At 49.3% G+C, this 15,755-nt stretch overlaps 1 protein-coding gene across 2 annotated transcripts in view; it reads right to left on the bottom strand.

Annotated features, from left to right (window-relative positions):
- Nucleotides 1-15,755, bottom strand: part of SFXN5 (sideroflexin 5) — a 95,167-nt gene that overhangs the window by 34,002 nt on the left and 45,410 nt on the right. For both annotated transcript variants that reach the window (XM_062493241.1, XM_062493242.1), the window contains 3 exons: nt 10,067-10,120; nt 8,414-8,470; nt 7,090-7,155 (listed from right to left, as the gene is read on the bottom strand). In XM_062493241.1, the coding sequence (XP_062349225.1) occupies nt 7,090-7,155; nt 8,414-8,470; nt 10,067-10,120 (177 nt within the window). The remainder of the gene's footprint in view (nt 1-7,089; nt 7,156-8,413; nt 8,471-10,066; nt 10,121-15,755) is intronic.

Raw genomic sequence — 15,755 nt, 5'->3', positions numbered from 1 at the left:
GGAATGTCAACTTGGAAAGAGGGACTGGTTCCAAGGGAGGTTATCCCTCATCCCCCCAGCCACCAGATTGGATTAGAACTAATTGGATCTGGTGAGTCCCATCCAGCCAAGCTGGAGAAAAGAGCATTAGGAGAAGGAAGGAAAAAAAACTCATTCATTAGGGCTGGGAGGTGAAGATGGAGGCAGAGAGATGGAAAACTGGGCTCTTTCCCAACTGGAGCTTTCCCAAGGCAAGGAGAACAGAATGGAGGAGTCTAAGGGAAGGGAAAGTGATGAGGATGCAAGTGGGGAAGGAAGCTAGAGAGGAGCAGGAGTGAGGGAAGGAGGAAACATCACTCCCAAGACAATTCCAGGAGGGATGACCACAGCAGCCCCACAGTTGGAGGCTTCAAGGGAAAACAGCAGTGCAGTCTGGAGCAAGGCTGGAGAAAAGTGGGATTGATGCTGAGAACAGGACAAACGTGGTCTGGGAGACGGTGGAGAAAGGAGGATGAGGGGCCGTGGCCAAGACAAGAGGGCCTTGTCTCGTACCAAGATTTCCAGGCACTCCTGGGGGTAGTGGAGATGGGCTGGGGCAGAGGGGAAGGAAGGGATGAGAACAAACCTGCTGGAAATGGAGACATTCCAGTAGAACAAGAGAGAAAACGCTGCAGAGAGGCACAAGGAGTTTGGGAGGGGACAGAATCCCAGAGCAAGCTGGTCTGGGAGGAACCTGAAGGATCATCCACTTCCATAGGTGGGGACACCTTCCACCATCCCAGGCTGCTCCCAGCCCTGTCCAGCCTGGCCTGGGGCACTCCCAGGGCTGCGCTTGGCAGGACCCAGCAGGTGCCAGGTGCTCCAGACCCCAGGAACAGGATGGTGCAGGACACTGGGAGCATTCCAGAGGGACAGGATGGTGCAGGACACTGGGAGCATTCCAGAGGGACAGGATGGTGCAGGACACTGGGATCATTCCGAGAGGGACAGGATGGTGAAGGACACTGGGATCATTCCCAGAGGGACAGGACGGTGCAGGGCACTGGGAGCATTCCAGAGGGACAGGATGGTGCAGGGCACTGGGAGCATTCCAGAGGGATAGGATGGTGCTGGGCACTGGGATCATTCCCAGAGGGACAGGATGGTGAAGGACACTGGGATCATTCCCAGAGGGATAGGATGGTGCAGGACACTGGGAGCATTCCAGAGGGACAGGATGGTGCAGGGCTCTGGGAGCATTCCAGAGGGATAGGATGGTGCTGGGCACTGGGATCATTCCCAGAGGGACAGGATGGTGAAGGACACTGGGATCATTCCCAGAGGGACAGGATGGTGAAGGACACTGGGAACATTCCCAGAGGGACAGGATGGTGCTGGGCACTGGGAACATTCCCAAAGAACCTCGTGTCCTTGTCTCCCACTGCACCCAGGGCTCAAGGCTGTGCCTTTGGGAATGGCTGCTCCAGCTCCAGCGAGTTCGGGGTTCCATGGAGGAACTGCCAGGCTGAGGTTCCAATCTGAGACTTCCAAGCCCTCCCTCCTGGAACCCAAGAATGAACAGAGCGAGGGATGTGCAGGAACAGCAGCTTGGGAGCAGAGACACGCAGACTTTAGAGCCAGCACCGCTTCATTTCAAACTTAAACCTCATTGCAAACAGAAGTTGATCCCCAGTGCCTCGGATCCTCTGGGATTTTCCTCCTGCTCCATCCCCAGGCAGCTCCCGAGTGTTTTCTGGCTGCCCTGAGCAGGACGGAGCCGAGGCAGGGGAGAGCTGCAGCCCGCCCCGGCTGATTATGGACGTGACAACATCACACCCCATTCACAGGCTGTCAGCGCAGCCTCGCAGACAATTATCGGGAGCTAGGAGCGGGATTGGAAAAACCCGCAGGGACACCTGCACCTGGAGAGGAGAGCGAGAAATGGAGAGTGAGAGTTCAGCGTGCGGCGGGGAGGAGGAGCAGCCCCGCCATGGTGAGGACAGGGCACGGGCAGGAGGGGGATTGATGGGAAGAGAAGGAATGGGATTGCTGGAAAAAGGAAGGAATGGGATTGCTGGGGTGGGATAATGGGATAATGGGATAATGGGATAATGGGATGGGATAATGGGATGGGATAATGGGATGGGATGGGATGGGATGGGATGATGGGATGGGATGGGATGGGATGGGATGGGATGATGGGATGGGATGGGGATTGCTGGAAAAGGAAGGAATGGGATTGATAAGAAGGGAAGGAATGGGATTGCTGGAATAGGATTGATAGAAAAGGAAGGAATGGGATTGCTGGAATGGGATTGCTGGGATAGGATTGCTGGAAAAGGAAGGAATGGAATTAATGGAAAAGGAAGGAATGGGATTGCTGGAAAAGGAAGGAATGGAATTAATGGAAAAGGAAGGAATGGGATTGCTGGAAAAGGAAGGAATGGGATTGTTGGAAAAGGAAGGAATAGGATTGCTGTCTGAGCACCTCCAGGCTGAGCACCCTTCCCAGCTCCCTCAGCTGCTCCAGCCCCAGGATCCAAACAGACCAGCACACTGAAACTGTCCTGCCCCTCTCCAGTTTTCACCCAACTTGGTTCTAACCACAGCCCAGTGTAACTGCACAGACCGTCACAGATAACCCAGAGTGCCACAAATCCCCCTGGCAGCTGTCCCCATCCTCCAGTGGCTCATGCACAGTCAGGATTTAGGGTCAGGAAGCAGGGAAAGTCCAAAATGAAGAGCTCTGGTTCTGCCCACGAAGAGCTGCTTTAAAAACCTTCCTGGGGCCGGTAGGGAGCCCAAGGTGATGACACTAATGACATCGATGACATAATGACACCTGGATTTTAACACAGGTTACCTGTGGAGGAGAAGGAACACCCATGTACTGGAAGTGCAGGCACCAACCCAAAGCCCTCAGCAGCCACTGCCTCTCCCCTCACCCAGGAGAAGACACAACACCTACTCCTGTCAGAACTGAGCTCGGGTTGCTAAGAGAGAACCAAATATTTATTTGTGTCTGTGCCAACAGGCCCAGAACCCCCAAAGCTGCACTGAAATAATCCTTGCTCCAAGTGACAAAGCCCGGTGTGCTGGGGAGGGAGGGGAAGGAGGGAGATGGGAACTGGGGCCAACCCTGCCCATCAGAGGAGGTGACCTCACACCTGTCCCAGAGGAAGCTCAGTGTCACCCTGGCTGCCACCAAGGGCTGAGCCAGAGCCCCAGGACAGACTCCGTGCCCCCATCAGAGCCCAGGGAGGGGCAGCACCAGCAGCAGCCAGGCCAGGGTCACTCCTGGCACACGGAGTGGCACCACAGGGACAAGGAGGGGCTGACCCCAGAGCTGAGCACAGCTCCCAGGAAACGAGGCCAGAAGGTGCTGGAGGCAGAGGAACCCCCGGGAGGGTCCCCACGAGGTCTCCAGCAGCACAAGGGACAGGATTTGGAGCTGATCCTGGCAGAACTTGAAGCTGTGATCAGGGAAATGAGAAAGCTCCAGTCCCAACCCCACAGCAAAACTGGGAGAGGCTTCAAGGAGACCCAGGAGGGTCTCCAGAGGAGACCACCCTAGGTTAACCCCAGCAGCCACCAGTGCAGAGGTGCCAGCAGCAGTGACAATGCAGGGAACGGGGAATGGCTGCCCCTGGTTCCTTGGCTGGGGCTGGTTTTTAATTTCAGGCCTTTCAGCACAGCCCCAAGAGTCACTTCTGGCCCCGAGGAGAAGTTTGAGTCTAAAATCCTGAATTCAGAGCTGAGCCAGAACCAAAAGGGATCAGCAATGCCATAGAGAATGGAGCCGGGATCTGAAATCAGGAATTGGGAATTCCTGGAATGAGTGGGGCTGGAAGTGCCTTAAATCCCTTCTCATCCCACCCCTGCCATGGCAGGGACACCTTCCAGGGTGCTCCAACCTGCCCTTGGACACTGCCAGGGATGGGGCAGCCCCGACTTCCCTGGGCAAAAGAAACCATCTTCCATGTAGGAATAATCAAAGTGTCACCAATAATTATCATCTACACCAAATTAAATATCTAAAAAAGCAATTATTATCAATAAAATCTGCTCCATGCAGATTTTTTAACCTTCTAAAAGTGTGAAAAATAGCAGAGGAAGAGTGAGTGTGTCAGCTGGAAAGAGTTTCTGTCTCATCACTGCCCCGCTGATCTGTGCAGCTCTTGGCACTGGAACGCTGCGGGAATAAAAAATCCCAAACATTTAAAACGTGCTTGGTCTTTCTCGAATCTTTTTACTCCTCCCTGCCTTTGTTTGCCTCGTTTAGGAAAACCAGCTGGTATTAATTGCACTTCATGCACCACCACTTGATGAACAGCAGCCAGATATCAGGAATTGGAGCCTAATCCCAGGAATCCACTCAATTTTTTTTTGGGGGGGGAGAGAAAAATCACATTATCACTCTGTTCAGAACAGCATAAAAATGAGGGAGCAGAAGAAAAGGCATGGGGAGAGTGGGATAAGAACAAATTACAACCATAGAGAAAGAAATAGAGATATCAGAGATGGGATTCCCAGATGGGGCTGGGATCCACCTGGGATATGGGAGCTGGAATGGGATGGGATTTGGGATCTGCTCCAGCCCAAACACCTTTCCCAGCCTTGTCTCAAGTGATTCCTTCACCTGAGCCATGCACAGGAGAGGGGATGGAATTCTGGACCTGGCACTGCTCTCCCTGCATGAAGCTGTGCTGCGACTTGGATGGGATGGGATGGGATGGGATGGGATGGGATGGGATGGGATGGGAGAGAAAAGGAAATACGGGGAGAAAAATACGGGATAAAAGAATATTGATTCCTGCCCAAATTCACCCTGTAGGGCTGGGAATCAGGACTTTCTGAAAGGCTGCTGCTCTTCATGCTCCACGTGGAGGAAAACCTCCCAAAATCCAGGGTCTGAGGCAGCACAAGGAATTGAAGATTCCCGAGGAATTGAGGATTCCCAAGGAATTAAAGATTCACAAGGAATTAGAGATTTCCAATGAATTAAAGAAGGATTCCCAAGGAATTAAGTTTTCCCAAGGATATAAAGATTCCCAAGGAATTATTGATTCCCAAAACCTGCATCATCCCAAGGAATTAAGGATTCCCAAGGAATTAAAGAAGGATTCCCAAGGAATTAAAGAAGGATTCCCAAGGAATTAAGTAATCCCAAGGAATTAAAGGTTCCCAAGGAATTGAATTAAGGATTCCCTAAGAATCAAAGCTCCCTAGGAATTAAGGATTCCCATAGAATTAAAGAAAGATTCCAAGGGAATTGAGGATTCCCAAGGAATTAACAATTCCCAAGGAATTAAGTTTTCCCAAGGATATAACAATTCCCAAGGAATTACTGATTCCCAAAACGTGCATCATCCCAAGGAATTAAGGATTCCCAAGGAATTAAAGAAGGATTCCCAAGGAATCAAAGATTCCCAAAGAATCAAAGGTTCCCAAGGAATTAAAGGTTCCCAAGGAATTGAATTAAGGATTCCCAAAGAACTAAAGCTCCCAAGGAATTAAGGATTCCCATAGAATTAAAGAAAGATTCCAAGGGAATTGAGGATTCCCAAGCAATTAACAATTCCCAAGGAATTAAAGTTTCCCAAGGACATAATTATTCCCAAGGAATTATTGATTCCCAAGGAATTATTGATTAGAAAGACTGGGAGCTCAGGTGAGCCAGGCTGGGAGCTCAGGTAAAACAGGCTGGGTGTTCAGGTGAGTCAGGCTGGGAGCTCAGGTGAGCCAGACTGGGAGCTCAGGTGAGTCAGGTTGGGAGCTCAGGTGAGCCAGACTGGGAGCTCAGGTGAGTCAGGCTGGGAGCTCAGGTGAGCCAGACTGGGAGCTCAGGTGAGTCAGGTTGGGAGCTCAGGTGAGCTCTGCAGGAAGGGACAGCAGAAGGGACAGGAGAAGCAGTGCCAGCACACTCAGACTGTGACATCAGCACAGGTAAATATCATCCAATAAAATGGAGTTTTCCCTCAGAACCTGAAGGCACTTCAACAGCTCCACAGCCTTTGGAAAATAGTCTGGAGCTGCACAAGGAGCAAAACCAAGTTTTCTGTCACCTGAAAAAATGGGAAAATGTCTTGGCCAGAAAAAACAAATTACCAAGTGCTGTGGGATGTTTAATGCTCCAAAGGAAAAGGCACAACCACTCAGTTCAGGGCTTATTTTAGGAGTAACTTTCTCAAGCTGCTCCTCAAAACTGTTCCTGCCCCTTTGGGATGAGCTGATCCTGCTCCTGGGAATGTGATACTAAAGGAGATTGATGTTAGGAATGTTGAAAGCTCCTCTCTCACGGATTATTTCACACAGAACTTCAGAGGAGACCCCGGAGCTGCTCTGGAGCCAGGCTGGGAGAGCTGGGAATGTTCCCCTGGAGAAGGGAAAATCCCAGGGAATGCTCAGAGTCCCTTGCAGGGCTCCAGGAGAGCTGGAGAGGGACTGGGGACAAGGCAGGGAGGGACAGGACACAGGGAATGGCTTCCACTGGGAAAGGGGACATTGGGCTGGGATCTTGGGAAGGAATTCCTGCCTGGGCTGCAATTCCCAGATTTGCTGTGGCTGCCCCTGGATCCCTGGCAGTGTCCAAGGCCAGGTTGGATCCACCTGGGACACTGGGAGGTGTCCCTGCCATGGATGGGGTGACTGTGGATGGGATTTAGTGGGATTTTATGGGGTTTAATGGGATTTAAGGTCCCTTCCCACCCAACCCATTCCAGGATTCCACGCCATGACCTGAACACCAGCTCCAGCTCGAAACACATCCACAGGAGAAGATGCAATTCCATCCCCAGGAGAACACTGAGAACATTCCAGAACTCTGCCTCTCCTCTCCTACCCCCCGGAGCCCTGCAGCCTCGAGGTCCCTAATTCAGCCCGGTTAATTAATTCACCACCAATTAATTAGTCAGAGTTCACAGAGCAGCAAAGCCACGGTGCAGGAGGTGCTGGGATTCTGGTTCTGGCTCTGCTGGGAAGCTCGGCCGTGCAGGGACAGCCCCACCTCAGCTGACAGCATTTGCTGCTTATCAAGACAATTAAAAGATGTAAACATGCTTGGCAACCCAAAAAACATCTCCCAAAGCAGGTCCTTAGTCATGAAATCCAGAGATATAAAGAGTTACCCACTGCTATTGAGACAGCACTTATGACAGCTCCCAAGTAGCCCTGGATGAACTTGGATGTCGGAGAAGGCTTTGGGAAGAAAAACAAAACACATTTTCAATAAACAAACTTCTGGTTATTAATATTCAACCCATTACCCCCCCCCCTTTTTTTTTGTTTGTTTGTTTGTTTTGTTTTTGGTGTATTTGTTTCAAAGCAGAGACAGGTTTAAGTTTGTCATATTGTTCTGTGACACATGGTCTGTCATCCCGAGAGGCAAAAGCAAGGAAATCGTGGCCTCCTGAGCAAGGTTACAGGGAATGGAAAATTAATTGGCATCAGAAAATTATAATAATAGCAGCTCAAAGGAAGGATGTGAGTGAAATTCAGCAAATGGTACCAAATTAGCATTTCTACCCGCGAGTGCTGAACCCCAAACTCACCACAGTCAATATTTTGTCTGTGAAATGTTCTCTCAGTGAGCTGGATGGATTCCAGCTCAGCTTCCCACATCCCAGCACGGGATGAATGGAAGCTGAGGAGAAGGAAGGGAGCAGGGACAGCTCTAGAACTTCCCAGGAACATCCCCAGCACATCCCAGGAACATCCCCAGCACATCCCAGGGACATCCCCAGCACATCCCAGGGACATTCCCAGCACATCCCAGGGACATTCCCAGAACTTCCTAGGAACATTCCCAGCACATCCCAGGGACATTCCCAGCACATCCCAGGGACATTCCCAGAACTTCCTAGGAACATTCCCAGCACATCCCAGGGACATTCCCAGCACACCCCAGGGACATTCCCATCACATCCCAGGGACATTCCCAGCACATCCCAGGGACATTCCCAGAACTTCCTAGGAACATTCCCAGCACATCCCAGGGACATCCCCAGCACATCCCAGGGACATTCCCAGAACTTCCTAGGAACATTCCCAGCACATCCCAGGGACATTCCCAGCACACCCCAGGGACATTCCCATCACATCCCAGGGACATCCCCAGCACATCCCAGGGACATTCCCAGCACTTCCCACCAGCATGAACAAAACCCTTGAGAGATGGGATCATGGAGCTTCCTCCGCTCCCCCAATCCAGGCAACACTCTGCTCTGTGCTCCTTTAGATCCCAGTTAAACCATTCCAGACCAGTTAGGACCATGGACTGGTTCAGCCCCAAGGCCTCATTTCTGTGCCTCAAGCCATGCCCAGATCCTCGTGCCGGTGACACTGAGCTCCAGCAGGGGACAGCGGCCAATCTCTCCACCCCTCAGTGGCCACCCCGGAGGTTTGGTGGCCGGGAAGAGGCAGGATTTGTGTTCCCCTGGCTCGCGGCCGTGCTCACCTTGCTCGCGTTGCGGTTTGCATAGTTCACGCACGCGTTGTGGCTCTGGTTCAACCACTGCGGGACAGAGGACAGGCGGCGTCAGCACACGGACAACAAAATCCCTGAGTTCTGGCAGCTCTGAGGGAAAACTCATCCGCCTGGGGAACTGCTCCCAGCTCAACGCCTGGCTGGGGCAGGGCCTAGGTCTGGTTTGATGCCCTTCAAATGAAGGGATGGAAATCCCAAGGCGTGCAGTGCTCCGAGGGCAGCTCTGCTTCCCTGGACGCCGGATGGGAAATTCCTCTGCTGGCCCCATCTCCCTCAGCGCTGTTGGGTTTGAATCTCACACAATCCCAGCATCACTGAGGCTGGAAAATCCCTCCGTGGTCACCGAGTCCAAACTGTGCCAGATCCCACCTTGTCCCCATCCCAGGGGACTGAGTTCCACATCCAGCCCTTCCTTGGACACCTCCGGGGATGGGCACACCCCATTTCAATATCCAATCACCCTCAATGCGAAGAGATTCCTGCTGGTGACCTGGCCAAATCCATCCGCACTCAGGGTGCAGCAGAAGCCCAGCTGCCGTTCCAGCAGGAACTTCCTGAGGGTCCCAGGAGGTTCCTGAGGAGCAGGAGACGGGCAGATGTCCCAGCTCATGGACACACATGGCATTCACCGGCACGGGAACAGAGCAGCTGGGGCTGCCCCTGGATCCCTGGCAGTGCCCGAGGCAGGGCTCGGAGCAGCCTGGGACAGTGGGAGGTGTCCCTGCCCACCTGGGGTGGAATGGGATGGGATTGAAGGTCCCTTCCCACCCAAGCCAGGTTGAGATTCCATCCCAGATGTCCCCAAACAAGGCAGGAGTGCCCTTCAACACCCTGAGTGACTCGGGACATCCCCAGCCACTCCTCCTCTCCCAGCAGGTGAAGCCACCCGGGACAGCTCCCAACCAAATCCCGAATTCCTGGCACCCTGTCCCGCTGTGCTCAGAGCCTCCCTGACTGCACAGCTCCATCCCCACTCCCACTGCAGACAATAAAGAGACATTTGCCACTAGAAAGGAGGCTGAAAAGAACTCGTTCCTTCGTTTCAGCGATGGAATCTCACTTGTGGTGTGTTTACTATGGATCTCTCATTCCCATGCCTGCTTCCTCCCCTTACTCTTTAATTCCCAGAATTTTAATGGGAAATCACATCAGCACCTCCCCGCACACAGATTATTTCCCCCCAGAGTTCCTGCAGAAGACTGAATGCAAAGGTCCTGGGCTTTGCCATGCATGCCTCTTCCCAAAATTCCTGGGAACAGGAATCCCATCATCCCCAGCCCTGCACAGATGATGCCCTTCCAACATCCTCCCCCAAGGAAAATCCCAGCTCCTTGTCCTCCCAAAGGCAGATGTGCGAGTTCAGGGCCAGCACTTCCACGGATGTGCACACGGAAGAACCATTTACACCCGCACAAAATGGCTCCCAAAAGCTGATTTTTGGTGCTGCCCTGTCCTGCCTCTTCCTCAAGGAAGACGTGGGATGAAAAGGGGAGCCAAGATTTGTTTCCAGCTCCTTTTTCCCGAATGCATCCAGGCACATCCTGCCCCTAAAACACCACAGCGTCCCCTGGGCAAAGCTCAGCTCTTCCCTGCCACATTCCCACCCTTCCCACGGAGCCTTACCTGCCAGAACACCGTGGAGGCCAAGGTCTGGTTGGGCAGGAGAAGACCAACAACCTGCAAGAGGAGAGGTTCTCTCACGATCAAAGCATCCCTGCTTTGCTCCTCATGCTTTTCCAAACAGCCAAGCTGATTTCCAGGCACTTGAATAAATTATCGTCATTTCTGGCTTTATTTCATTCCTGTTATTTTGGGGGTTTTTTTGCCATCCCAGTCATTATCAGCCTCCTGTCTCTCCATTTCCCAGGGGTGGAACTGGCTGATGTCACTGCCCCTGAAAGCTCTGCACCTTTAATTATCTAATTAAATTAAATTAATTATCTTATTAATTAAAATTCAACTTATTATATAATTTCATCTGCTTGTGATACACCCTGAAAATCCCCTGGCAGCTGACACTGCCCAAAGATCCCGTTAAAATCCAAGTAATTCCCTAACCCAGGTATTTCTGGAGGGAAACACAAACACTGCACAAAGGCAATAATTCAAAGCTGTCACTATTGTCCCATTTTCCTTTTGGCACATTCCCTGTTTGGGGCAGCAGGAAAAAAAAAAATCCCACTGGAACTGCTCAGCACAGCAGACCCACCTGGAAGCACTCTGATCCTGCTTGCGAGCCTGGCATTCATTTTAATTAATTGATCTTTTGGTGCGTCACACCCCTGAGGCTTGGGGCAGCCTGGCCAGCACATCTGGCCAGCTGTTCCCTGCTGGGGCCTGCACTGGGACACCACAGGCTCTGCAAGGGCCATTTTCTTGTTTTAGGGCCTGGTTTAAGGCAGTTCTCCCGGTTTAGGGCCATCTTGCCTGGTTCAGGGCCATTTTTTTCCTGCTTCAGGGCCATTTTTCCATGGTTTAGGGACATTATGCCTGATTTAGGACAGTTTTTTCTTGTTTTAGGGCCATGCTACCTGGTTTAAAGCAGTTGTCCTGCTTCAGGGCCATTTTTCCATGGTTTAGGACTATTTTTTCCTGGTTTAGGGACATTTTTCATTGTTTAGGCCCATTTTTTTTCTAGTTTAGGCCCATTTTTTTCTAGTTTAGGGCCATTTTTGTTGTTTTAGGGCCATGTTTCCTTGTCTAAGGCCATTTTTGTCCTGGTTAAGGGCCATTTTTCATTTTTAGGGCCATTTTTCTTGTTTTGGGGCCATTTTTTCCTGGTTTAGGGCAATTTTAGGGCCATGTTTCCTTCCAGAGCACAAGAAGCTGAAGAAGAAGAACGGGATGCAGCCAAAAGGATCCCAACGGACACAGAACAGGACAAAGAATTCTCAGCAACAAGGCGAGACAAGAGAATCCCTGCCACCCTTCCCTGAGCCCTGAGCACCCCATCCCTATTTCTGGAGGTGTTTTCTGGTTGCAAAAACCCCACAGGAGCGAGAAACCCGAGCAGATCTTTAATCCCATAACGTTTATTCCCAGGCCGCTCGCGTCTCCGCGGCACGAAAGCCGCCAGCTCGCTCCCACCCTTCACATCTTCCCCCAGCGTTTTTTCCTCTCTGTTTATTCCCAGGAATTTGGGAAGGAAGAGGCTCCCCCTGGGTCAGGGATGAGCTGGAGCCATCCCCGCACATCTGGGAAGAGGAAACGTCTCCGTTGGGACGCGGAGAAGCGACACGGAACAGAAGGGGACGGCGCTTGGGGCGGCCTCGTTTCGTTCCCACCTCCGCTCCCTCCTCCTCCTCCTCCTCTTCCTCCTCCTCCTCCAGCTTTTCCTCCCACTCTCGTGGAGTTGCAGTGACTTTGTTCCCTGGCCCAGAGCCAGCTCCCACTAATTTACGCTCCCACGCGGAGCTCGGCATTAATTAACGCAGCCCCAAACGAAGGCGCGGGGCCAGGACCTCGCTGGCCCTTGGCCACCTCGTGTCCCCCAGAGCCAGCAGGATGATGAGGCTGGGGAGGAAGCAGGGCCAGGCAGAGGCTGGGGCTGAGAGCCGGGGGGGGGGGGGGGGCGTGGGGTGGGGTGGAAGATTCTGGCGGGAAAGGAAATAAATAAATAAGAAAAAAGAGCACCCAAAATCTGTATGACTGAAAGAGGCACGTTTAAATGCAAACTCTCCATATGTGCGAGAGTCTGTCAAGAAATGTACAATTTCACTTTTAATTACTGTCAGGGGAAAAAATAACTAAGAAGGGAAAACAAAATATAAAAAAAAAAAAAGAAAAAAGAGAAAAGAGCTCCTAAATACTGGCGAAGTGTCAGCGGCTGAAGTTAATTGCTGATCAGGTGTGAAGGGCCCTTGGTGGCCTCAAAGCCACCCCTTGGACACCAGGGAGCTCTAAGCAGCCCCAGCTCAAACCTCAAACCCCAAACCTAAGGTGGGACGGTCACCTGCAGTCCCAAATTCCCACCTGGGCCGTAGAGGTTCTTTAAAACCTCATCCAGAGCCCCAATTTTGGATGGTTGGGGGAATTAGGCGTTAAAAGTTGTGGGGGCAGGGGGACTCTGTCCTCAAGGCCAAGTCTAAACTCAATTTCCTAAACGTGGATAAATCTTCCCCTAAAGGAGGAAACACCAGCCCGGGGAAGAGGTTCCAGTCCAGCAGCTGCTTTGCACATCCCAGCCCTGCAGGGAGAGAATTCCAGAGGCTGGATCTGCTCCCTGCTGGGCTGGACATGGGGAAAAAGGGCAAAGCCAAACTCTGCACACTCACACACATCCCATCCCATTATCCCATCCCATCCCATCCCATCCCATCCCATCCCATCCCATCCCATCCCATCCCATCCCATCTCTGCTCTGGGGTCAGCCCCAAAGCTGGCATGGAGAGGATGGAGAGGCAAAGCCCAGGGCAGTAACAGGGAAGAACAAACATTCCCGGGATTTGGAGGTGTCAAGGGAGAGGAGATTGTCCCAAATCCTCATCCCCTACACAGTGAGCTACCCCAGAGTGGGTGATTCAGCAGGGCAAATTCCCCTGGAGAGGGGGACAGCCTGGAACTGGTCATCCCAACCCCACTCATGGCTCCAAATCCCACCTGGGGAAAAGCACAAATCCCACCTTGGGGACAAGGACAAATCCCACCTTGGGGACAAGGACAAATCCCCCATTGGGGAGAAGGACAAATCCCCTCTTGGGGACAAGGACAAATCCCCTCTTGGGGACAAGGACGGCCCAGCCCGAGCCCAGCACTGCCTCTCTTGAGGAAATCCCATCCCCCTTTGTGGAACACAAGACTCAAACTGTTTTTATGCTGGAGCAGGCTGCCAATTTTGTCACTAAATTTCACAGATCGATTGGCATAAATGTTACATTTTAATTTTAACATTTGAAACGTTTGGGTTTTTTTTTTTTGTGTGTTTTTTTTTAATTTTTTTTTTTTCTAAATGACAAGAGGTTCCAGTTTATCCTTTACAGCTCCTGAAATTGGGCTCATCTGACAGCTCTCAGCTCCTCTGACAGCTCTGGATTGGGGCCGATTTCATTGTCAATTTGATCGTTAACTCGGTTTTTTGTTTAACCTTTTCTTTTTGAAATGCCCCACACAAAGTTCCCAGCAGAGCTTCACCCACCACAACAAACAGCAGCAGCCCTGCAGATCCCTGCCTTTGGGGTCACCAACCCTGTCATTGTCACTTCTGGGAGGGGGGACAGCCTTGAGCCGAGCCTAGAGCACCACTGGGCTGGAGGAGATGAAAATTCAGTGTATTTTGCTCCTTCCACCATTTGAGTTATCTGATAAAATGAAGCTGGTGGCTTTGAGGATAAAGTGACTCTTGACACCGATTTTCTGGGGGCAAACTGGGCTAAACGAGCCATTCCTGTTAGGATGAGCTGAGGTTCCAGCAGGAGGAGAACTGGCAGAATTCTCTCCCTGCTGCTTTTTGCAGCGCCCAAACACTCACAAAATTCCCCAAACCAAGGAGAAATCACCCCCCTCCCACCCTCAGCCACGAGCTCAGCAGAGCTCTCCCTGCTTTAATTAACCCAAACGAGAGCACACAGAACCAGCCTGGCCGAGCTGGAGCTCCTCATGTTGGGAGGAGAGCCTTAAACCGTGGAAATTCCAAATTAAAGTGCCCAAAAATGAAACCTCAGAGTTGCAGGAGTCGCATTTTGCTGGCAATGAGTTCGGTTTTGCAGAGGGAAAGATGAGGATGATGAAGGAGGTTGTGGGAACAACGTTAAATGGATTAAATAACCTCAAACAGAGGCTGGGTTAACCCATAACAATCGGATATTTTATAAAAAATAACCTCTCTATATCAATAAATAAATAACCTCAATAGTAGATACATAACCTCAAACAGAGGCTGGGTTAATTAATCAATAACCTGATATTTAATGAAAAAAAATCCCTCTTTGTATGAATAAAATAACCTCAATAATGGATAAATGACCTCAGTCAGAGGCTGGGTTAACTCATAATAATCTGTTATTTTATAAAAAATAACCTCTCTGTATCAATAAATAAATAATCTCAATAGTAGATAAATAATCTAAATAGGGGTTGGTTTAATTAATCAATAACCTGACAAATAATAGATAAATAACCTCAACATACTGAGAGAAAAATAATCGCAATAATAAATAAATAACCCCAATATATCAATGGAAAAAAACCCCTTAATAATAGATAAATACCCTCAACCAGAGGCTGGATTAATTAATCAATATTCTCATACAGAATAGATAAATAACATCAATATATTAACAGATAAATAACCTCAATACTAGATAAATACCCTGAAATAGGGATTGGGTTAATCAATTGATAACCTCATAGAAAATAAATAAATAACCTCAATATATTAATAAATTAATAATCTCAATAGTAGATAAATAAATAAATAACCTCAGAGGTTGTGTTAATTAAGAAATAAGCTCATAAATAGTAGATAAATAACATCAATATATTAATGGATGAAAATGCCTTAATAATAGATAAATACCCTCAGAGGCTGGATTAATTAATCAATATTCTGATATAGAATAGATAAATAACAGATATATTAACAGAAAAATAACCTCAATATTAGATAAATACCCTCAAATACAGGTTGGGTTAATTCACCAATAACCCAATAGATAATAGATAAAATATCCTCAATATATTGATAAATAAATAATCTCAATAGTAGAGAAATAACCTCAATATATTGATAGGGAAATAACCTCAATAACTGATAAAGAAACGAACTCAAAGGTTGTGTTAATTCATAAAAAACCTCATAAACAGTAGATAAAAACCCTCTCTATATGAATAAATAAATTACCTCACAATTAGGAGATAAATTACCTCGAATTTGGGTTGGTTTAATTCATCAATAAACTGATGGATAACAGATAAATAACCCAAATATAGGGATAGAGAAATAACCTCAATAATAGATAAATAACCCAAATATAGGGATAGAGAAATAACCTCAATAATAGATAAATAACCCAAATATAGGGATAGAGAAATAACCTCAACAATAGATAAATAACCCAAATATAGGGATAGAGAAATAACCTCAACAATAGATAAATAACCCAAATATAGGGATAGAGAAATAACCTCAATAATAGATAAATAACCCAAATATAGGGATAGAGAAATAACCTCAACAATAGATGAATAACCCAAATATAGGGATAGAGAAATAACCTCAATAATAGATAAATAACCCAAATATAGGGATAGAGAAATAACCTCAACAATAGATAAATAACCCAAATATAGGGATAGAGAAATAACCTCAACAATA

Source organism: Cinclus cinclus, chromosome 5 (assembly GCF_963662255.1).
Source record: "Cinclus cinclus chromosome 5, bCinCin1.1, whole genome shotgun sequence".
Taxonomy (NCBI): Eukaryota; Metazoa; Chordata; class Aves; order Passeriformes; family Cinclidae; genus Cinclus; species Cinclus cinclus.
Note: the sequence above shows the minus strand (reverse complement) of the source record. Positions and strands in the feature narration are given on the sequence as shown.